Source organism: Zootoca vivipara, chromosome 10, assembly GCF_965207765.1.
Source record: "Zootoca vivipara chromosome 10, rZooViv2.hap1.1, whole genome shotgun sequence".
Lineage (NCBI taxonomy): Eukaryota > Metazoa > Chordata > Lepidosauria > Squamata > Lacertidae > Zootoca > Zootoca vivipara.
Genome location: NC_142593.1, coordinates 32,737,459 through 32,763,343, shown reverse-complemented (window position 1 = coordinate 32,763,343; position 25,885 = coordinate 32,737,459). Strand labels below are relative to the sequence as shown.

General features: G+C 39.1%; 1 protein-coding gene across 1 annotated transcript in view; it reads right to left on the bottom strand.

Moving 5' to 3' along the window:
* The window catches only part of MAP1B (microtubule associated protein 1B), a 72,328-nt gene that overhangs the window by 23,929 nt on the left and 22,514 nt on the right, over positions 1 to 25,885 (bottom strand). Inside the window, exon 3 of the mRNA XM_060280224.2 lies at positions 1,126 to 1,208. Within this exon, the coding sequence (XP_060136207.1) occupies positions 1,126 to 1,208 (83 nt within the window). The remainder of the gene's footprint in view (positions 1 to 1,125; positions 1,209 to 25,885) is intronic.

The window sequence follows — 25,885 nt, the reverse complement described above, 5'->3', positions numbered from 1 at the left end:
ATCAGAAGCAAAACACCTGTTCAGGAGAAAAATTAGATATTTGGATAAGAAGAGAGTCAAAAGAAGCTGAGAAGATTGCAGCAAAGTATTCACTATAGAAGGTATACAGCTTACACTGACCTTTTCAGGAACAAAATCTGAAGAGCTGATACGAATATTGGTGACAAGAGATGAAATTAAATATCTTATTCACAAGCCAAAAATTAACAAATTGCCAGGTTTGGTTGATATCCACCTGAGAGTTCTCAAATGTACTAAGATTGGCCTCTGTACCAGCGGACATCAATTTTTTAAAAAGGGAACCCGATGGATGTGAGAAGTTACAGACCGGTCCGCCACCTTTTGTGGGAGTCTGTTCCATGGTTGAACAGCTCTACAGGTTACAATGTTTGGGGCTTTTTAGTTTCAAAAATTATGTGAGTAAGGAGGAACATGATAGAAGCTTATAAAATGGTGTAGAGAAAGTGTTAGAAGATTTTCTCCTTTCTCATAACACTAGAACCCAGGGTGATCCAATGAAACTGAATGTTCGAAGATTCTGGATGGACAAAAGGAGGCATGTCCATCACATACCACATAGTTAAACTATGAAGTTCACTCCCACAAGTTCAACCATGGTTGTAATCAATTTGGATGATTCCAGAAGGGGAATAGACAAATTCATGGAATAGAAGGCTCTCTATGGCTCCTAGTCAATTATGGTTAATATGCTATCTCTAGGATCAGAGGCCTCTGAGTAGATGTTGTTGATGAGAAATAACAAGAGATGGCTATCACACTCACATCCTATTTTGTGGGCTTCCCATAGGCTTCTGGTTGGCCACTTTAGAAAACAGGATGAAGAACTAAGTAGGCCTTCGGTCTGACCCAGCAAGGTTCTTGGTATGGTTTTGCTTCATAAAGAGGCAAACAGAACTTTGACAAGGAAAAGGTAGATAATGGGATGCAGAGGATTCTTATATTTTATTTTACTTTCAAAATAATGTATGTTTTCAAGACATTGGTGGGCCATAAAAATGTCAGCCCAGATTTCAGAGATGGGTATCAATGTCCTGGCTCTTATGAAATTTATTTATTTTATGTCCGCTGTGTACAATGCGTTCATTTATATATTGATGAATTTACCTCAGTACTGACAGCTTCATCGGAAGGGTTGATGAGGACTACAGTTTCTAAAACATCACTTCTGTGGTGAAGGATCTTCTGACCTGCATAAACAGAAGGAAAGAAAATGAATTGTATGGTTTGCAGTACAGGTTTTTGTTTGTTTGTTTCCCTTAAGACAGTCTAGCTTCCTTAAGGATAGCTCTTCCAATAAACTAACTCTGGAGTCCCATCTTGCTTTTCTCTGGTATAGGAAATACTAGTGTTCTCAATTAAGATTGAGCAAAGGAAAAAACAAATTTGTTGTGATCGTTTGCCACGTAAGAGACTGTTGTTGTAAATACTCAATAGTTAGCATGTATCTGTTTTTCAATGTAATGCTCATCAGCCTTGGAGCAGCTGCCCACAATAGGCTTGTGCCGTTTTCTTCTTTCTTTGTGGCGTTTGGCAGCGTTCTTATTGGTGCTCCTTTCTCTGAGACCAGAAGTGAGATTAATTAGCACTCGTATTGTGACTGTGAAGGGAATGTCATGCAGATACCCAAACGGCAATTAGTCCAGCACCCAGAAAAGAAGCCAGGCACAAAATTAATTTTTAAAGAATGAATGAATGAATCCACCTTGACATGAAGAGTGCAAAAACACACCCTACACACATACACTTTAAAAAACCCATGAAAAGGAGCACAGCAATGCCGGATAACAAATATGCCAGTGTTCAAATCAAGTGGTGTAAAAGCTCTTGACATTTTAATGGAATTTTTTTTTACTTGTAAACATTTTCCGCCACAGGAGATTCTAGTGTGAAATATGGGATTTGGGCAACTATAGAAGGGTTCCAAAAGCCAAAAAAATAGTCTCTTGAATATAATTCACATACCTCAAGGACCACCTCTCCCCATTTGAACCAAACTGGACCATGTGATCATCACCTGAGGTCCTTCTTCATATGCAGCAACATGAAAACGGGCTTTTTCTGTGGTGGCTCCCCACCAGGGAGGCTTGCGTTGTGCCTTTGTTACATATCTTTAGGCACAAGGCAAAAACATCCCTCGTATCTTTGACTAATCGAACAATCTATGCCCTTTTAAACTGGGGGGGGGGGTATTAGTTTTGTTTACTATTATGCTATATATTTATGTATTTTTATATTGTAAACCAGCCTGTCATTTTTGGATGAAGGGAGGCAATAGTGGTCTCCTTCCATCCCATCCCCCAGCAGCTCTTGTACCCCGGTTTTTACTTTCACCTCCATCCCCATTATTATTCCTCCCTGCTTCTTTTCTGCCTACCCCTACAACACTGGAACAATGATGAAATACTAAACCAGATGGAGCCAATTGTTTCTACAGACACATTATTCTACTGATGGCATTGTTGAGAGTTAGGTGTGAAGGGACAACTGAACTGCCCCTTTTTCTCAGAAAGTTATTTTCCACAGGTCAGATTTTAACACTCTAGTCAGGCAGTCAAGTGACCTTTTACAATGTGGTTGATTTTATGCTGTTACTGCTTTATGGACCATTTACTGTGAAGGCAACATAATCCACTTTGTGTAAGGTTTGCATACTGAAATAATAAATGACAGCATAGGTAAATGAAGGAAGAATGGCTCTGGCACTTCCTCTACATATTTTGTTGGGAGTCCCCCAGAGTGGCTGGGGAAACCCAGCCAGATGGGTAGGGTATAAATAATAAATTATTATTATTATTATTTATTACATTGTTACGTAAAATAATGTATCTTCCATCACAGAACATATATATTTTCAGAGAGGTCAAATGAGATGGTACCATTAGCTTTCATTGCACTGAATGCTAACTCTTTGCTTAAGTATTCTAATTAAAATGGAATCCATAGAATTTTGGTAGATGTACTCTGAAAGATGCTCTTTGTTTTTTTTAAAAAAAAATCATAAAAAGAGGGGGAGGCATTTGGTCCCTTCTTGGAAAAGTAGAATGTTCAAGCATTTTATGATGTGCCCTTACCTGGCTATTCTGAATACTTATTTGCCTATAACTTAAGGCTGCAATTCTATACACACTCAGCTGGGATCAAGTCCAACTGAGAGCAACTGGATTTACTTCTGAGTAGACATGGATAGAATTCTGCTGTAAGTATCGCTTTTGATGGAATGAACAATATGTTTACTGCAGACATTACACCACAAGGGGCTTAACAGATGTCAGAGTCAGCAAAGCTCCCTAATGAATCTTCTGCTCACAACAAGTGAATAGAACTCTGAATAGTCAGCAGATTGCAAGTCCTCTATGTATTTGCAAATTAGCTCTGAGGCATATACCGCAGACCCCCAACTTCCTCTTGCCTTGTAATAACATCCTTCTAATGATATATAAAAAATAAAGAGGCAAAAAATGCTTTGAAGGAAGCAAGAATTTCACATCCAAGGTTCCTGTTCATTCTCGGATATGTTTTTAAACGGCAGAAATAGTGGTATGAGGGGGCAAGGGAGAAGAGAATGCCCTTTGAAAGAAATGCTTTGTATAACAAACAGCAGCCTGAATATATTGTGTTAATGTTTTTAGTCAGACGAGACCACTGGCCTTGAATCAATGTTACTGTTATAGAGGAAAAACAAAAATCCCATTTAGAGATTACATGCCACACCACGTGGAATTTATTTTTTTCCAGACTGGGTTTTAATGAAAGCTTTGATCACTTCTGAACCTTTGTGGGGCATGGGCTGCCTTAGACCTGAGGTGCGAAACAGAAATTGCACAGTTCAATTGGAACAGCAGGGGAGAAAGTTGTAGCTCCGATGTCAGCACAATCAGAATGTTCACCAAGTATTTCTCGCCATTCAAACTCTATGGTTATGGATGGCTGATCTGTGGTTTTAAGACACTGAACAAAAGCATTTTTCCTGGTGTCCCCACAGTGCAGCTTCAGAGACTTCAGCTAAAGAATTAGCTGGGGAAATCACTTGTCAGTGACAGGAAGCACTCCCTCCCTCTTAACCCCCTCCCCCCCAGTCCAAATGGACAGGTTTTCCAATACTTCAGTCCCCCAGTGAATAAAAATAAAAAGCATGTATCTCACTGAGAGCCCAGCTCTTACTGTAGGTCAGAACAAGACAACTCAAGGAAAGCACTTATGGAGCTCGTGAATGGAAAAATAATGCAAGGCACTGATCAGCATAATAGGAACTAACTACCATACTGTGTCAAAACAATGAGCCATGCAGAATAGCCGCCTGTCTCCAATAACAGTCAGCCTTTTTCTGGACACATAATAGAATAACCCAGATTATACAGACATGCAAGCAAATGGCTCAATTGATAAGAGGTGCACACAATGTGAACAGTGATGGAAGTGCTATTTGCAGAACAGAGGTTCACATTATGGGGTTTTTTAGGTTTTGTTTTTTTTAAAGGCATACATGTGGGAAGACACAGGACAATTGGCAATACAACATTCACTGAATTTCAGATGGATCTACAAGCTCATTAAATAAAAATACATGAAATGTACTGGAGATAAAATACTTGGAAATGTAATTGACCTTATGCTTGCTAATCCAGCAATAAGTTTGGCATAGCTGACTCTCAAGCTAAGTGTGCAGACCATATCAACTTTCAGTTGGGCCAAACTAAGAGGACTTTCACATTACCCAATGTATCTCCCGTGCATCTTCCTTGCAGTGGAATAATATTGAAAGGGTTCACAGACATGGGCAAAATCCAAATGTACGGGTCCTGGCCTCTGAAAAGGCAAGTACTGATTCCATGGGCAGAGAAGAAAGGTGACAATTCCATAAGAAGATCCACATGTCTGACCCCACCACCAATGACTGGGTCTTTTAACACTTCAAGGTGTTTTTCCCCTTCTAAGCAGTATATTTAAACTTTATGAAATGGAAAAAAAATATTGCAATGCTACCTTGTTGCACAGCATTCATTCATGTAAAACTGATTCCCATGTATGTTACAGGACCCTCAAATTAGCCACCAGCTATTTACCCAGACTTCTGTGAGGCTAGATCTGCTTCTACATCACATCACCTAGTTTTGTATGTTTTTCGGTAGGTCTCATAGTTCCACTTCCATGTAATCTGGAATAATTTGTATGATTTTCACCAGCTGTCTATCCCTCTGTTACAGATCATTAGTGGTATGTTAAACAACCGTAGTACAAATATGGTGATAATCAGTCACTTTTTTCTGGTAAAGAATGAGTTGCTGGTAGTCATATACAGATAAAAGTGGCCTTGGTGCCCAAAGAAAGAGCCAGCTCTCCATATCCAGTGAGTACTGTCACAAGAAAGCCCTGGTGATAATAATACCATTGATATTGATTTGTTCAAATTATTTCTATCCTGTCCTTCTATACTAGAGTGTATTCAAGGCAACACAATAAAACAGCAAACTGCAAAATCTGTAGTTGATATGTACTATACTGTCAGGCTTCAGGGAATCCTGAATTTGATGCCCCCGCCTTCCTTTCTGCTCAATTCACTATGTTACAGTTGAGGTACTCTGCAGTGCCCTTTAGGCTCAGCACTCAGCATGGTGGAACCAGTTGTGTTGCCCTAAATCTACTTCTGGCCTAGAATTATTCTGCAATTCTACTCTGTTATCTGCCCTGGAAACACAAAAAGTATATTGACAGTGCAGAGTATAAATTATGTAAATAAAAACCCAGTCAATTTTGCTTTTACATCAATAGTTGTAACCATTCCCTGACACTGTGGTTGTTTTTCAAGCATATCTAATACTAAGCAGAATTGGAATCTATATAAAGTATGTATACATGTGATTAGAAGTTATAAGGCACAACAAATGATCTGAGGAAATGTATCGACACAACAAGAAGTTATTGAACTGTGCAAGGTGTAGTGAAATTATAGGAGAAAAGTAATAGATAAAAGTCCCCCATGCCATGCTGGCAAAATAGCAGATATATAGTTCTTATGATTTCCCAACAAATATAATCCTGGCTAGCTCCTAAATGCATGTTTTCTCTGCATATTAAAATAAGTGATAAGCTTTTCCTTTATGAACCTGAATAAAACAAAATTAAACAAAGTTTTGCAATGCAAACTTAAGCATTTTAAATCAGAAATAAGATCCTTTGAGTGAGGCTTAGGCTGTATACGCACTATTATCTTCAAAGTTCATTTTTCTCCTCAAAGAATTCTGGGCAGTGTGGTTTTTAAAGGGTGCTTGGAATGGCAACTCTGGGAGGGGTGAACTACAGTGCCCATAATTTACTGAGGGAATAAATGTGCCTCAGATGTGCTTTAAAAGTATAGTGAGTATACAGCCTTAGTTTCTCATCTTCAGGTGGCAACGGCTATTAGGTATCAAGACAGTGATTCACCTTGAGCAGTAGCTATGCCAACTAGTCATCTTGTACAGTATATGATGACTGCAGGTCACACTAAGTTGAAGAAACCTTTATTTGAACTTATAAGAGCGATGTGAGCATGCCCTGATATCTGCTGCTATATTTTAATAGGTGTATGGCTGTCATCTACTCCTAACTTTTAACAAGGGTATCAGCTGGCTCAACTGCTGGGGATTGTTTTTATTATTGCCTCTCGACTTGAATACTTTGGGGGCTATTTTGAACATACCGAGCATTTTCTATGAAAGCCTCTAGTAAATTGTATGACTTAAATCAAGTTGTGGGTGTCTAATGGTGTTGATTACCAGAGTAATTGTATCAGCTTTTCTCACTAGGTATTGATTTGTTGTATCATTTGCCAATTTTATGTGACATTTAATTTGCTGTCAAACTACTGCCATTAATCAATAACGGACAAACACCTGACCTTTTACCCCCATTATTTACCATCAGGGACAAACTTCTCACAACTGTCACATCTATCACTCCTCGAAATGCACAGCTTTATTTTTTAATACAGCTGGAAGATGAAAACAACAACAGCAACCGTTTCAACAAAAGTACAGTACTGTATAAAAACAAACAAACCAGCAAACCCTGTACAATGTTATTCCAGTGATGCTTAAAAAGTCACAAGCTAAGTGAAATTAAGCACTTTGGGGTCTCGTTTTAGTGGTGATTCAAAAATACTTAACTTTTGCTGAATTGTGCCCTATTCAAGTAATATATAATTAGTTATGGCTTACTTTTTATATTCCAAATGCACATTAAGTAATGCATTTATTAGAACATTTATAATGTAATTAGTCTTAATAAAGGCATTTTGTTACTGTTGATTTTGATTTTTTCCACTTAAGGAACCAAAGGCAATGTTCCACCTAAGGAACCTATGTTGTTTAGTTTACTATATTTTAAACCTATACTCATTTTTAATCCCCACCCTTTTTTATTGCTAATTATTTTGCTCAATGCTATGTTTTGATGAAGTGCTTTATGAATCTTTTGAAATAGGATAAATGAAATGTTTATAAACAATACGGTCCTCTTATTAATGGTGCATTCACCAACAGATTCCTATGACATTTCACAGAAATAATTTTGATATGACCACTGTTTTTGAAACAACAGTACTATCTCCTGAGGGACCAGCATTTCTTCCAGAAACAAGATGTTGTGGTCTGAGTGCTGGGGAAATGCAATATCCTAGCAACAGAAGTGCTTCTTCAGATGAAAACATCTGTATCTTAGGCAATCAACAAATCACAGCAGCACGTTTACTCTACAACAAAGTACTTCAAAAGGCCATTAAACTCAATTTAGAGATGCAATCCTTTTGCAATATCTGCCAGGATGAGCTTAGAATGCAGTGGATCTCAAGCTCAGCTGGCATTAAGTCCCCAACCCTGTTTCAGCCAAAGATAACTTTCTCATCCTGGCTCAGCTGGTTGAGCAAAGGCTGGTGTAAGCTCCCCAAAAGGGGTGCCCCAGAGGTGGGAATGGGCAGCAGGGACTGAAATTGGATTCTGTTCAGCTCAGTCATGTCAACTGCAAAAAAAGGGGGTGTGTGTGTGTAAGTCAAACTTTCTTTTAAAGGCTTGTTTCCCCTCTGAAAAGCTTGGGTGCAAGTATATGCTGGTTTAATTGGCGTTGGCTTGCTTTATGCCACCTTGTTGTCTACACGACTGCTCCCTACATCTCTTCCAAATATTATTCAGAACTTATTCAGGTCCAAGTACACCTAGTACTTTCAAGTGTAGACTGCCCTCTTATGGGCAACAGTCCATTTTGTCAATGGACACTTTGTCCATACATGACCTGACCAGCACAAAATTAAGCTGAACAATTGTTTTCCATGATATGGACACAATACTTCTATTAATGCAGCATTAGCTTTTTGAGAAGTTGGCATCACACTGTTGGCTCATGGTCAGCTTGTGATCAGCTAAGAGACAACTATATTCTCTTTACATGTACTGCTGCCAAGCCAGATCTCCCCAAACCTTTGCCTTTGTTTTACTTAGACCCAACACGTTTCCCACAGAAGCCTTCATTGGCATTCAAGGGACCCTGCCCTCTGCTGAAATTAGACTAGAAAGAAACATTAGAATACAAACCCAAAAGAATAGGTTGTGGTGTGTGCTTGATATGTGTGTGTGATCCCCCCAAATGTTTCTCCAATATGATATTTTGCCAGTGAGTCCAAAAAGGTTGGCAACTCCTGGTCTAAGTGAAAACCTTAAACTGACTGGGAGGCAGAGTCTGTTTTAACATGTCTCTTGTCTGTTTGTTTTTTAACCTCACATTAGCAATTTACATAAATAATGCATTCTAGTTTATATTTTTAGTATTCCTAATCTAAATGCTCTTCAGAAGCCTATCTGTCCCTTGATCATAACCCTCTGCTGAAGACTGATATTCCCAAATCAAAAATATTTTCCCCACTTTGTCTCTGAGAATGTCTTTCTTTTGGGAATCGTTGCATGTCTGAATATTTGCCCAGGATGGCTCTAGGGGATTACTTCCTTAAATGGTTTAGACTATAAGGTTTTCTGTCACAGTAGCAATAAAAGGAATAATAGCACACACACCCCCAAACAAAGATGAGGTAGGGAGGAGTTGAAAGTCTCTGGAGGGAAAGTGATGTGAATAGCTATATATAAATTGTCAAATAAAAGACCTCATGCGGAGGCACATTTAAACAGCTGAAATAACAAGACCGATAGGGACAGATGTACAAACTGGCTTTAGTGTACTGATCTCAAAGCACTACACACAATTTTATTCATCTTCCTTAGAGATTTTGCATGTGTTTTGAGAGAACTTGAATTCAAATTCCTGCAGTTTCACAAACATCTTCTTACTGAGAAGTCTTTATGATTGGAAAGTTCCAGTAAAATAACACAAACCTAGTAAAGGTAAAGGTAAAGGGACCCCTGACCATTAGGTCCAGTCGTGACCGACTCTGGGGTTGCGCGCTCATCTCGCATTATTGGCCGAGGGAGCCGGCGTATAGCTTCCAGGTCATGTGGCCAGCATGACAAAGCCGCTTCTGGCAAACCAGAGCAGCACATGGAAACGCCGTTTACCTTCCCGCTGTAGCGGTTCCTATTTATCTACTTGTATTTTGACGTGCTTTCGAACTGCTAGGTTGGCAGGAGCTGGGACCAAGCAACGGGAGCTCACCCCGTCACAGGGATTCGAACCGCCGACCTTCTGATCAGCAAGCCCTAGGCTCAGTGGTTTAACCACAGCGCCACCTGGGTCCCTAAAATATCAAGTATAGACATATTTAACTCTCCTCACCCTTATTTAAATATGTATAGACATATTTAACTCTCCTCACCTTACGAGAAGTATCAAAATCACTTACATAAATTTGTTTTTATTTATTAAATCTGCATACAACTTCATCTTAAGATCTCAAGGGAAGGTTCATAACATAAACATACAAAAATAAAATCACAAAATACAAAAAAAAGAACAAAACAAAACTCCATCCCCATTCCCCCCCCCACATTTTAAAGGACATGGAATGTTAATCAGCCAAAGGCTTGGTTGAAGAAGAACATTTTTGCCTGGCACCTAAAGATATGGAATACCACCCTTCATTCAAGGATCGCAGAGTGGGTTTTCACCTGGTGCCTAAAGCTATGCAATGAAAGCACTAGGAGAGAAGATGGTTTTCTCAACTAACCAGAGTTTGTGATAAACAGCAATCACTGTTTTGACACACAACAAGCCAAGATTAGCAGGAAACTGAAAATAAATACTGGGAAAGAGGAGGACACAGCACAAGAGCCTGATTCCAAGGCACTCTGTGTATGTTCCAGAACTTGCATGTAATGCTAAACCATAGTCTTCCCCAACCACATGCCCTCTAGGGTCTATAACTCCCATCAGCCGAACCAATACGATTAATTGTCAAGGATTATGGGGGAGTTGTAGTCCAAAACATCCAGATAGCACAAAGTTAAAGAAGGTTGTAGTAAACCATGGTTTAGTGTTGCAGGCAAATATGGCCAATGTAACAAAATTTATTTTCCAAATTCAGGCTCCAACAGATTGTAAAACAACGATATTCTGTGTTCATATGTGTACACAGCAATGAATAAATACTTGTGGTTACCACAGGCTGCAATTTCTAGCCACACGGCTCTCATCTGAGATAGAAAAATATAGGGGTGGAGGGAAAGCACAGCTCAAACCAGAGTTTTCTGAGCAGCCTATAGTGAATAGAGTATCATTATTGTAGCATAATGAAAAACTTGTGGGTTGTATCTAACTAAGTTCTATTCGGAGCTGACCTACTAGAATCAATGTCCAGTAATTCCAATAGAACTACTCTGAGTATGACTAGCATTGTACACAACCCTATACCTTTAAGCCCAGACATAGTTCAGATTTCCAATATTTTATTTTACGCCACCAAATTCCTTGGTATCATACACAAGGTTAAACACTAAAAAGAGAAATGCTTCTAATCTCAAAAAATAATAATCCTTCTACCGGTACCACTGTGAATTGGAAAAGCACTGGCCTGCCTTAGAAATAGACTCTTTTGAAAAAAATCTGTCTGTACTTCTATGTATCTAGTCTGTCCTGCTCATTTTTAAATTCCACTGGCTTTAAAGAGTGGGTAAATCATAAAATGGATTTGATCCCTGGCTAGCACTATTTTGCAGCAGGTGTTTTGTTTATAATAAAAGTGAAATGTTTTTCTCATTTATTAATAAAACGATACAGATATAAAATTTATTTGTATGCAGCCTTATCCCCTACAGTTCCCACATCTCCCAAATTATGGACCCCTTCAGGTATCCATGAGATATTGATTATTCTTGCTTTATATTTCCTTCTTCCAGAAGCTTCCTCAAAGACAGCTCTCTTCTGACACATATGGATCTCCAGAATCCATTAACAGCCATCAGAGACAATTCTGCCTTATTAAAAATGCATTTTTCTTCTTACAACCTGCTAACTGGAGCTCAGTTGAATTCTGCAGGTCCCCACTTCCCCTTCTGTGGGCAGAAAAACTGACAGAATATGTAATTTTATTTCTAAACTGAATTCTGAAATATCCACATGTATAAAGGACAGCAAGATCCATCTATAGATTATGCTCTTGGGAAGAATGAAGACTATCCTAAACAACATCATTTACAAGGTAATTCATAGGGAGAAATAAATTCCCAACTCTTTAAAAAAAAAGCTGAGAGAATGAATCATATTTTATAGAACTGGATTTGTGGGCCATGTACTTCAATGTCATGCATTAAATTCAGAGTTGAATTATTCCCAGCACATGTTTGTTCAGCCTCCAGCAAAGAAATGAAGTACTAACAAGAATTATTTGAAAAAGTTGATTCTATCATGCAACAGCAAGCTATCATTCGGATTTGGAACACATTTTTAAAAGAAAAGCCTATAACTTTCTAAAGAATGCCTGAAGTAACTGATATTATAGTTTGAAGTCTTGTTTATTCTGTTAAATTTTAATCCAGTAAGACCAATTTATCCTAAATAGAACCCAATAAAGCAGGCATGTATGTACAAATTTTTTTAATGTGATCCCATTGAGGTCCCAAGATGAAATTTTGCAGGTAGCTCTTAGAAATATTAAACAATCAATACAATTCTATTTTAAATTTTAAATCATATTAAATTTTTTAAATCACTTTTTAAGATTTAAAATTTTGTAACTTACATTTAAAATTTTAAGTAACTCCGTCATTTGAGATATCAAATTAAAGCTCATGAAGTTCTAACAGATTGGTGTTTTTAGTTTTGACGTCTCAATTCTGGGCTGAGCATTTTAGATTTTTGTGTGAGTCATTTACATGCAATTCTCCTGCTTCCTGGGTCAGCAGACAACACGTTTTAGCTCTCTTCTAATTTTTTATAACCTGTAAAAAAATAGTCTGGCAGGATTTATTCTTGACCAATCCATACTGCTTTCTACTAATCAGTACACTGTTCTCTTTTAGTATCCTCGGTTGCAACTAATTTGGCCCCGAAGAACTGAAATCTTTAAGAAAGCTAGGCATTTCCTGACCAACCCCTTAACAGACTTGGGAGCCCAACACCAACAGGCCAAAGGCCCATCCAACATCCTGGTCTCTCTGGGGCCAACCCAATGCCTATGGGAAGCCTGCAAACAGGACACGACTGCAACTCCACCTATCAAGTTATATTTACATTGCTGTACTAAGAGTTAAGACTCACCTTCTCAATTTCCTATGCTCTACACCAGGGCCCCCGAAACGTACCTCGCTGAGGGCTGGTGCCACCAGTGCTGATCGCGCTGCGGGCTGGAGCGTGCAGGAGTGCCCGCCCATACACATGCGCACATGCGATTTCTGGCGCACTTCCAAGTTGTCGGAACACCAGAAATAGCTTGGGCGCATGTGCATGGGCTTGCTCCAGCCTGGAAGTGTGCCGGAAATGATGCTTGTGCATGTGAACAAGCTATTCCCAACGCTCTGGCGACATAAATGAGCCTCGCAGGTCGCATCCGTGCCCGCGGACCTTAGTTTGGGGAACCCTGCTCTACACATTAGAAAATAAGACTTCAGAAGCCTTCAGTTTTCTGCTTCTATGACCACTGCTGTTTTCTAAGCAGTATCAGCTAGTGTGGGGTTTTAGGCTCTATATTTGCCTTCCAAATATAGTGGGTTGCTGCTGGTTACTGAAAGGGAAAGGGAGGGGAGCAACAACATGTGGGGAGGTTGTTCAAGTGCAGTGTGGTATTGGGAACACAGGTTTGGCTCTGCTTCCAAGTACTGCAGCAGGATAAGCTCCTAGCACCTCTCCCTTAAGGTAAAGGTAAAGGCGCCCCTGACCATCAGGTCCAGTCGTGTCTGACTCTGGGGTTGCGGCGCTCATCTCGCTCTATAGGCCGAGGGAGCCGGTGTTTGTCCGCAGACAGCTTCCGGGTCATGTGGCCAGCATGACAAAGCTGCTTCTGGCGAACCAAAGCAGCATACGGAAACGCCGTTTACCTTCTCGCCGGAGCGGTCCCTATTTATCTACTTGCACTTAGATGTGCTTTTGAACTGCTAGGTGTGCAGGAGCTGGGACCGAACAACAGGAGCTCACCCCGTTGCAGGGATTCGAACCACCGACCTTCTGATCAGCAAGCCCTAGACTCTGTGGTTTAACCCACAGCGCCACCTGGGTCTCCCTAATGTAAAAGTATGCCAACTTTTAAGGTCTCCAATTCTGACTTACGAAGAGTTTGCATAGTGCACCTGCTTGTATAACACTACACTAAAATATAATGGAGCAATAAAATATGCCACCTTACTTTGTTTATGTTAAATAAGATACGCAATGTGTTTCACTGCAAGTGTATTATAGTTATCTGGGGAAACTATGGCTTGCGGCTCCGAATACACATTCGATAAGGTTGCACCAGTAAGTATCTGGCATGAAGTATCTGGCATGACATACTATGTCACTAAAATGTCTTGTCTCCAGAATTCCAAACAAAATTGCCTGGCAAACTTCATTTTGTGTCAATTAAGTTAAAAGGGGGGGGGATATTAGCTTAAAAAGTTCTCAAAATCAAAACCAGCAACACCTGCATCTTCTTCTCAACATTCCATTTAAGCATTGTCTTTTTCTTTTTGTCAGTGGCAACCCAGTCTTTAAAAATTCAGTTTCATATACCTCTTTGCTGCTTTCTCATACTGAAACACTTGCCATCATGCTGTATAAATAATATATCATAAAGCCCCAAAAGGTTTCTCATCTTTTTAATATATTTATAAAGACTTCCTCTCTCAGTGCTTACAGAACATTATAAATTGATTTTCTGACTTAGAAATACATGGGATCACTTATTTGCATTTTCCAATATTTGGTTTCAGCCAAACCGCTCACCTAAGCAATTTCCAATACCAAAAGAGGACTATCAGTAGACTTCTTAGAAAGAAGAGGCATGCTAGTCAGTTTTGGTGAAATGTAAACTGGTGTCTGAAGGAAATGCATTTTAGAATCTAAAACTGTATTGCATAGACTTTAAGCATTAACTTATAAGAGTTCTGAGCAAATTGCATGGTGTGTTTTCTATTTCATCATTTTGTGTAGGCTAACAGCAAAATGTTCTCAGCATTTGACTTCTTTAAAAAAACACAACTCTGGCTGAATTTAAATAATTCATCACTAGTTATGTTAACATAGCTGATTAGATATCTATTTATCTGCCTTAGATATCTTCTTATATCTGAGTATCATATTTAGCTATTTTTTCACTATCCCATTGATGTCCACAGAATGGAAGGTTGATGTACTCTGTGGGAAACTGGTTTCATGCACTAGGCCAATTGGCAGACCAATCCTGTGTTACAGATATGCCTACAAACATGATATGAAGGCTGGCAACCCAACCTCTGCCATTTTCTAAGGGAAATTGTAAATAAATAAATAAATATGACAATGGGTTGCCATATGTCCAGATTTTCCCAGACATTTTAGCTATTTCTGCCCGGACAGTGTTTCCAATGGCCGATTCCCAGCCATGTCCAGGAAATTCTGTACAGATGGCAACCCTATAAGAAAACCACACCTAACACTTTCTATTAGTTTTAAATGTTCTATGTGACCTGGTACATAGCTGTTGTAACATTATCAGAACTCATGCTACCAAATGTTTTATTTCAATTTTAGCAGAATGTGGAAGAATTATCCTGGTTATTGAAGTATTTCTGTACTGATCATTCAGCATTTCAAGAGAACAAAATGGGAAACAAGCTTTTTTCACATGTCATCAGTTCAAGGCTGCTATGAGGGATGTTCCTCGTGTTCTCTTAAATAAGTGTTCTGTTAAATAAATCCAATATAGCATTTATAGCACATTTTACTTCCTTATTAGCTTACCCTTTCCTTACTCTTAGAAAATGAAATATGCTAATATGTAAAGGAGGATTTTGGGCTCTAAATTGCACAGACCTAAGTATTAAACCTTTTAGTTCATTACTGTAACAATTTGCATTTCAAAGTTGACACCTAGCATCTAAAAACCAGTGTCATAGTTTTTATACTTTACAAAGAGGAACATTTGCCATGTTTTTTTTCCAGTTACAATCCACTGGTTCTTTCAAACCTGTGAAAGTAGTGTTCAGTCATGCAGGTTGAAAAAGCCTCTATAGTACAACTTAATCCTATTTGTTCTACTCTGGCACACAGAGATATTGCCCTCTGTGTATACTTCTTAAGGATATTACCCTTCCTGAATGCCAGAGGGGAGGAATGAAATTTCATTGAGTTATCCTATGGAATTCTGTTGTGCACTTACTGTACAAGCAAAATTAAGTTGCCATATTTGGCCTGGTTGTTGCAACCTAATCTCATGCAGAATGAGAGCTATTAACAGGTCTTGGCCAATAAACAAAAACAAAAAAATCGGCAAACATTTAAATAATAAATAAATGAGCAAAAAAGTGGCTTGATATAATCGGTTTTAATGTCTATGATATAAGAATTAATATTTAAATTTATGGAAAATTCTTGGTAAAAATTTCCAGGCTAAGGGGAGAAACAGAAGATAAAGGAAGGGAAAATAATTTTTTATTTGGATAAATTGATTAATTATTGGTGGAGAATAGATGATATTTTTAGAATAGGATATATGAGTGTTAATGATAAAATGTGTTAGATTAAGATGAAAACTGCTTGATTGGATTATATAATGGACCCAGTGAGGGGGAATCGAGGAAGTCAACAATGTTAAATAAATCATATAAGATTTGAGAAGTTTTTGTTATGTTGTATTTTGTTTATTTTGTTTATTTTTTGGTTTTCTTTTTTATACTTTGTTCTGAGTTTTTTTTGTGATTTTGTATTTGAAAAACGAATAAAAATTATTTGGGGGAAAAAGTGGCTTGTTGTTACTTCCACTTGGATCGCCGTAGAAGATGGCTGAAAATATCATCTCTCCGGTTCCCACAGGGTAATTTACGAGGCTGCAAATGGAAGTATGCAGCCTCCCGAAGTCTTCCCGGGGGGGGGGGGGTACGGGAAGATGCAGTGTCATCCACAGATGCCCACCACCAACTTCGACTTCGGAAGGAAGGAGGGGCTGGGGGCACTGGATGGAAAGCCCCCGTGGGCGAAAACAGGCTCCATGACAAGAGAAAGATTGGATATAAGTCATGGACATGCTTCAGACAAGGAAAGAAGATTTATTCTGCAAAGCTCAGCCACTGAGAAAACAAAAGATAACAGAGGAATGTACCCAAGAGCAAGAAACGGTATGTGACAGAGCTGAAGGGGAGAGCGAGAACTTTATAACTCTGCTTTACTCTGCCTTACAATTTACTTAACAAAATTCCCTCCTGAAGAACCGTAAACAACATTTATAAAACAAGCGAGATCAGAAAGTGGGAAATTGATTGAATTAATATGGTTTCTTAAATATATAAACTGTGTGAATAGAAAATATAAATAATCAAAGTGTGTATTCTTGGATTCACTTGGAATGTGGTTAAAGACTCCTTAAAACATGGACATCAAAGAGAAGCAATCTCATTAGCGGCTGGAAACTTGTCAAGAAACTTCTGAGTTATGACGCAGTTATAATTTAGATTCCACCATATCGGAGATAAAGCCGGCTATAATATTAGTCAAAGGGGGAGAGAGCCATAAATAAGACATTAGATGTGTGTTTATAGTTCTGACCTGGCAAAATCTCCCCTGAAGAGGCTATATTGAGTAGCGATCTGGAGTGATCTGGAGAAATCATCACAGAGGCTTGAAGATTTGATTTATGGGGACTGCTCGAAGATCGGCTGCTGGCTGTGAGAAGGATATTTGGATTTCTGGACAGATTTGGCAAGATACCAGCGTGCAAAGAGACAGTGCTAATTTACAGAGGAATCAATAGGCATAAATTCACACAGAAACATATACGGTTTGGTCAAACTTGCTTGCTCGAATAACTCAGGGGCTTGAAAGAAGATAGAAGGATTTTAATAGATGATTGGATAAGATCTGGACTATATTGATTAGAAATGCAGTGACTATAAGAGGACTAGGCTTTCTGAGTCTGAAGCATGGGAAGTCAAATTTAAATTTGTATAATTTGGCAGAAGATTTGGATTAGTTTAATTGATATTTATATAATTTGTATAATTTGAAAATAGATATTTAAATTGGAAAATCTAATAAAAATGTTTATTTAAAAAAAGTGGCTTGTTAATCAAAGAGAAAGTGAATACAGTGGTAACTTGGTTTACAAACTTAATCTGTTCCGGAAGTCTGTTCTTAAACCAAAACAAATATGTTGCTGTTATAGGCTATCAGCACAGAAGTCCAAAAAAGGCATGAACTATTTGGGGATCCTATGTGGATTGAGTTTTGAATACACACACTCATTATTTCATATAACAGAAAAAACTGAAGCCAGATTACACTAACCACAATGATCTGTGAAGATTGGGTGAGAGCACTTTCAAGCCTCCAGGATATTTGATGATGACTGACAGAATGAAACCTGCAGCTCTTAAACCTGTAATACTCAAATTGTGTGTTGGAGCATATGAATACCCGGAAGCAATCAAATATATGCATAATTTCATTTTCCTGTTGTTGCCATCTTCCAGGCAGTCTCCACTAAGACTGATGGGCATTTTATTGAAAAAAAGAGAAAATTTAAATGGGTACCATTCATAAATGGCACAAACTAAGTACAGTATACTAAGATTACTGTACTGGCAAACCAAGTGTAGCAGCCCTAAGAGCATTTAGGGTGTTTTTTTCCTGAAAATGTCTCTAGCACAATTTTTACTGAAAGTGTCAGTTCATTCATATCAAAGGCAATACATAAGGTTTCTGAGAATTTTGTTTCAATGCTTTCCCCTTTAGAGCTATAGCTTAGTAAAAAAAAAATTAAATGTGCATAGATACCCTATTTAGCTATAATATCGTTTCTTGACAGCATCTTGGGGTTTAAAAAATTCCACCGAGATCCTGGATAATATTTTACTAGAAAAGATTCATAGAGCATCAGATGTCTATGGTATTACTGTCAAAAGCTGTAATATAGCTTCTGCATAGCCTTCTTTGTAAACTTAGCAATGTCAGGCATTGAATATATAACTGAAGAAGAAACAACGGTATTCTTTGCAGTAATGCATATACTGTATCAGAGGGAATCAGACTTGCTCATTTATAAGACAAATACTTGTATTTGTTTAAAAATTAACTTTCACAATACATTTAGCTTTATTTATTTATTTATTTTAAATGTAACAGTTCATTAGTTGTTGTTTTCCATAAGCAACATTCTGAAACAAACAAGGGGGGGGGAGTTATTGTTTTGTTGTTATGGTTTAATTATTTACTGAGCTGCACCAAAATACTTGTAGTATTGGGATCAACTACCAATCAAAATATTTGTACACATCATCATACAAATTAAGTGATTTATTCTCGAACAAGTGTGCCATTGATTCTAGCTGCAGAAAGTCATTTCTCATACCAAACTCATAGAACAGATTGCTTCCTTGTGTGAAAAAACCCCTATAGTAGACTGGAGGTTTTCCCTCTGAGAGGCGTTAGAGAAATGAAAGGGTCCTTTTCCCCACAGGAAATGTGGTTGCATACAACAGTAGCAGCCTTTCTATGAAGCATAACTTATGTGAAATGTTACCTAGGTGCAAAGTTGGCATATCCAGACAAAAGGGTGTGGAAATCAATAACAATAAAAAGCAATGAATAGGTGTTCACAGAAGCTTCTCTAATACATTAGTTCCCTGTTGTTTTCTCTTCCTTTCTCCACTTACCACTGCCAGCTAAACGCTCTAAATGGTTGGTGGGTGGTGAGGTGATGCCATTTCTTGGACTTAATGATTAGAAATATCTTGTCGTCATCATCATCCAGCAGCTACTTAAGAGAAAAGAATGAGGGACCAACTGTTTGCTACGATTTAGAGAACAAATATTATTTACCCTATTTGGTCATCTAGTCTCCCACTGTGTTTAAGTAAGAAAGAGCCATTAAATTCAAAACTGTACCAAGAGGTTCCAAGATATTCCCCTTGGAATGTTTGTCAACTGAGGAAAAAGCTTGCATCAAGATATCACAAACTATCTGTTCATATTTATTCCAGACCCCTGGGGTCAATTAACAGACAAAGCCAACAGCATGGGTGGCATTGAAGTCTGTGTCCCAGAGGAATGTCGAATAGTTTGCCAGCATCCTACTGGAATCAAGGCAAACAAGTTTTACTGGGGCTTCACCTGGCTCCTCTGTGATCTAAGCAGCCACAGAGGATCACAATTTTCCTAGATGTTGCTTCATTTTACTTTTAATTTACCTAGATTTTAAGTACAGTGTAGAGAAAATTGTGTGTAGTCTTATTTTTGTCAGGTGTGATATAGCATATGTAGTGTTATTTTTCAAAGCACTTGGTCATCCTGTTGAAACCAAATGGAGTGAAAAAGAATCTTGCTGGTATGATAATTTCCGAGGCAAAGCAGAACCCATTTATGCCAGCATATTCAAATTCAAATTGATTTAGATATCAATCAAAGTCTGTGAAATCATGTTTTATATAAACAAGGCAATGGTGTTAGCAGTGATTTTATATAAACAAGGCAAGGGTGTTAGCAGTGATTTTTGTGCTCAATTCAAGAAAGAACCAAGTGACCATTCAGTAAGCTAAAATCCTGACAGAGTACAGCTGCAGTCTTCATTGTTTGCGGCCAAACAAGCTTGCACAAGTGTAATTGCAGTGTCACCTGTACACATATATAGCACTATAATACGGTATAGAAATATTCAACAATCCAGGAAGGACACATCCATATCAAGAGCAGCAATGAAATGAACAGCAGCAAAGGGATAATGGAACAAGAAGGGAGCAATTCAAACCCAACAGCACCCAAATGTTATGACCCACAGCAAAGGCATTCCTTTCCTGATATACAATAGGGTATGGTTTCTGTTTTCATAAAGTCGTAGAATTATAGAGTTGGAAGGGAACACAAGAGTCATCCAGTCCAACCCCCTGCAATGCCGGAATCTTTTTGCCAAACATGGAGCTCAAACCCACAACCCTGAGATTAAGATTTTCATGCTCTACCAATTGAGCTATCCAGTTAAGCTAAATAATTCAGAGAAAGGTGAAAGGTTAAGAGGAGGACAGAATTCCCTTTTCATTTCAGAGTTGGCAAAAAAAACATCACTTTTGAGATGATCTCATCGTATGAGTAATGTTCCCTTATCATACAAAAACTTTCAGACACTGAACAACTGCTTTCAATTTCAACAAAAATTAGCTGAAAAGGGATTGGGAGTTTCGATACAAAACGGCAAGACATTCAATCTGGGTTTATAAATCCGAAGCCACACATTACAGTAAAAATACCTTTCAGGTACTTTTGAAGTCTTACAAAGAAAATGTGAGTGTTGCTGTGGGTCTCGAATTAGTTTCTTTTAATGAGAGAAAGCAGTATTTCAAAAGTAGATGTACTGCATTAATCTGAATTTAAGCCCTTGGGCAATATTAGAATTCACATCCCTAAATGTCATGCTGAGGTACAATTACTGTATTCAAATTGTGTAGTAAGTACCTGCTATCCCTGTAGCATAATACTAGTACTCTCAATATGGATTGGCTGAACAGGGCTTGTCTTCAGCACCACATGTTTAATATAGAAATGCTTACAGTGACTTCTACACCTATACTACAGACTACCTTCATTAACACTCTGCTTATTTTAATTCCACTTCAAAAATGAAATGTCTTGTCTTCCCTTTTCCATTTTGAATGATACTCCAACACCATTACCCTCTAATCATGGGCAAGGGAGGCAGGCAGAAAAAGTTATTATACTGGAGATGGAGAAGACAGTCAGATAATACTAAAACATTATCATCTGTGGATATATTAGTCTATATGACATTACTTATTATTAATATGACAATATTACCTATGTGAGTGTCTCCTGTTGTATGAACACCCTCATTCTTTAAGGTATTCTGCAGGGAGAAAGTTGTTGAAACTGTTTCCTACATGACATGAAATCTTGTAGCACCCACAGGTTTGGCATGATCTTCCAAGGACAACGAGTTTGGTGTAGTGGACAGAGCAGGGGTAGTCAACATGGTGCCCTTCAGATGTTTTAGACTAGAACTCTCATCATCCTCAGCCAGCAAGGCCAAAAGCCAAGGGTGATGAGAGTTGTAGTCCACAGTATCTGGAGGGCACCATGTCGGCTACCCTATGGCATGTAGCCTCTGTAAATGAAACACTGCCCAGGACAAGAGAGATCCAGGTTCAAATCCACACCCAGCCATGGGCCAGTCACACGCTCTTGGCCTAATGTACCTCACAAGGTTGTTGTGAGATTAGAAGAAGAATAGAGCTACGGAAGTTGCTTTGAGCTCCCTGGAAGAAAAGGTCAGATATAAATGTAATATAACAAATGACCATCTTAGCCTTCTCAGTATCAGAGTTCAAGCACAGTGTAAATTCATTTTTATTCTCTTGTGCTTTCAAACAGAAGTGTGGTTACTTTTTCTTTTTTATGTGTGTGTGCCTTTTTTCTATCAGAAAGACAATCAATCAATTTTATAGACATTCCATTAATGTGATAAGAAACAGATTTATTACAGACTATACTTACAGCTACCACTTCTGCCCCCAAAGTCAGAAATATTCAACTGTTACTTTGAGGAAAGAGCTTTTAATCTTCTTGGGAAATATCTGTTTTGTTTCGATTGTAGCATATATAAAGTATTGTTTTAGATGCGTAACTTTCCATTTGCCAATTTATGTATACATACACTATGTAATTAGTTTCATAAATTGTACCCCGTCAGAACGACAAGGTGTCCGCACTGGCAAGACTTTAACCTACTTAGGAATAAAAAATTTCAGTAAGCTTTTAAGATCACCATCAGTCAAAAATAGCACACACAGTGGAATGACAGGTGAATGCTAATTTTTCCAAGAAACCCTTATGGTCTTTCACACAGTAAAATAACTGTATTCCATTTCATTTTGTTATTGGGTCTGGATAACAAATGTTTTCTACTCCAGCTAAGTAATGTCAGTTATTGGGAGCTATACCAGGCATAGGCAAACTCGGTCCTCCAGATGTTTTAGGACTACAACTCCCATCATCCCTAGCTAATAGGACCAGTGGTCAGGGATGATGGGAGTTGTAGTCCAAAAACATCTGGGGGGGCTGAGTTTGCCTATGCCTGAACTATACTCATCCATTATAAAACTTAAGGGATTAATACTTAAATCAATGGTGAAATACATGCTTTAACAGCATTAAATATAAGTCTTACAGAAAGGGAATTGGAATGACTGCATTCAAAGTGACTGTGGTGTGACTCAAATTATTTTGTTTTCAAGCATCCATAGCATTACCATACTAGAACACAACATCATGACATCATGGGCAAAGCTATCTGGATAACCACAGTCAAATAGATAAAACTTCAGTGTGTACATACTTGACCAGGGGTCTGCAACCTGCGGCTCCGGAGCCGCACGTGGCTCTTTTACACCTTTGCTGCGGCTCCAGAGCGGATACGAGGGGAGGAGGCGTCCGAGCCATGCGCCGCCTGAGCCATGTGGCGGCGCCCGCCACGCCCACCAGACACTCGTGCGGTGCCCACCGCCGCCGGAGCACACAGCTGCGGCGGCGCGCTGTGCGCCTGCGCCCCGCACGGCGCCCGCCGGAGCCCACAACTCCACTGTGCGCGTGCGCTGTGCAAAAAGGACGCAAGGTGACGTTAGCAGCCCGGGGAGCATGGTCGGCCCCCTCCCTGCATCAGCCCCTCCCCGCTGCATTTCTGCAGCCAATAGGCTCACGGGGGCGGGGGCGGAGTTATTTTTTTTTTAAACGGGCGCGCTTCTTCCCGCCCAGCAGCAGAAAAGGCTTGCGGGCTCGGAACGCGTGTTTGCTGCTGCTGCTCCTGCCTGCAGCCTCCTGCCAGCCTGGTCAGGAGATTGAGGTAGATGTATTAATCAATGGGTTGATTCAATATGAGGAAATTTTATAAGTTCACTTGATGGGAGCAACACACATGAAACCATACAGGTGTCCTAATAAGGGAGTCAGAGTTTTGCCCATTCCCAGTAATCAAGGCAGCCCAAACTCATAAGGCAGTGGTTGCTGGTGCCCATTCCCAGTAATCAAGGCAGCCCAAACTCAAAGTTATTTTTATAATGACGAGGATGACATTGGGCCCTCATTATTAATTATTATTTACATCAGGCACTGATTATGATTTATGGTACACTGGGGCCCTGATTAATTTTCTATGGCATTTTGGGGCATTGATTATTGGGCATAGCAAATTTTGCTATGGGGCCCTCTGATTTCTAATTACGTCCCTGTTTTGCGGCTCCCAGTTTATTTTTTTTCTTCGGAAACGGGTCCAAGTGGCTCTTTTTGTCTTTAAGGTTGCAGACCCCTGTACTTGACTAAGGACAACAAAGAAGAAAAGAGGCAGTCAAGAGGACAGCATCAAAGCAATACAAAAAGTGCCAGAAATGGGTGGCTCTTCTCTATGCTCACAAAGTTCACAGGAAACTCGAAACAAAGCAAGTAATTTGGGCCCAACTCTAACAGGGAACAAAGAAAGTAATTTTGGCCCAAGCCATGCACAGACATTGATATTATGTAACTATGTCCACTGAAATGTGTCACAGATCACCAAAATCTGGTGCAACTCAGTTCATTGTGGCTGCTATAAGATCAGTTGATAGTTGGTGGAGCTATCCACCATAGTTGGTGACACTTCATCCTGATCAAGAGCTTGTGCCTTCACACCCAGAGACCAGGAACCAGCAGAGCAGTGCATACAAAAGACCAACACTGCTTGGAACTCCCAGTTTGGGGGTGTGGGTCAGAAGCGAGAGGGATTGAGTGGGGAAAGTGGCAAGGAGTAGAATAACTTCCTTCTCCCACCCACCAATTCTCCTCTACAAACTGTGCCCTCCCAATACCACTTTGCAATGGCTAAATAAATTGGAAATTCAAGTTGGCTATTAATATGTGGTTCAGGTGTTTGTTTGTTTGTTTTTTGCCTTAATGTATAGCTTATTCACCTACCATGCACACGTTATCTGGTAGTAAACTACAAGGCTGTTTCCATAAGCAAATAATGTTCAGAGGACCGTGTGCAGTACCCATCAGCCAGCTACATGTATCACATTTTGTTTATTAAGTACATTAGCGAGATGTTACAATTTTGAAAGTCATTGGAACCAGCTAGACGAGAATGATGCCAAAAAATATACATTTGTTAGTTAAGATAAATGCCCATCATTTTTGTAACATTCTGGTATTTATATAGTGGTTATTAGCTCAAGAAAACTAATGGCATGTAGCCTCTGTAAATAAAACCCTGCCTTTATTCAAGCTTGAATATTAAACAAAAACAGCATGACGTAAGAACATAATGGAAATGGAATTGACAATATAATGCCACAAAGCAAATCTATTCTAATACTTGGTGTTGGACAAAGAATATTCTACTGTTAGGAATAAGCATATTTAGCATCTTTTTTTCTTTTCTTTTTACAAACGAGAAAACCTGTTTAGCAGGCCATACTTTCTACTTGAAAGAACCTTTGGAAGGAATATTGATTTATCATTTCATCTTTTCTCTTAAGAGGTATGGTGCTCTTTCTTGTCTAATTAAAGTGTGCTAATATGAAGGTGTGGGCCAGCTCTATAACACACAGATCTGCCAGATTGTGATGTGCCTTCAAGTCACTTGTCATTTGAAAGATATGTATAGAAACTCTGTCTGCATGCTAATGCACCCCGCTACATCATAATCCACACAGATGGAATTTAAATCAACCTCCTCTACTTCAGCTTTATAGTGTTCTAATTAACCCTCAGCCATAAAATATGCAGCAATGTTGGGGGGTGGTGTGTGTCCTGGTAAATCAGAGGTGACAAAAGGCAAGTGCTAGTCAATCTCATCAGCCCCAGGAGTTGAAGGTGACGCCAGGCAAATAAGCCCACCTGGGCTTTTAATAAGAATACCCATCTATTTTGTCTCTGTGTGGGTTTAACTCTTACCCATTAAGCACTTCTGGGTTGTTGTTTTTACAGATTCCAGAAAAAACAAAATACCACATAGGCCTACAGTAGTACCTCTGGTTAAGAACTTAATTAGTTCCAGAGGTCCATTCTTAACCTGAAACTCTTCTTAACCTGAAGCACCACTTTAGCTAATGGGGCCTCCTGCTGCCGCCGTGCCCCTGGAGCACAATTTCTGTTCTCATCCTGAAGCAAAGTTCTCAACGCGAGGTACTATTTCTGGGTTGGCGGAGTTTGTAACCTAAAGGCGTTTGTAACCTGAAGCGTTTGTAACCCGAGGTACCACTGTACTTCCAGAGAGACATGGCAATGCTTAAAAGCATCCAATTCCTTT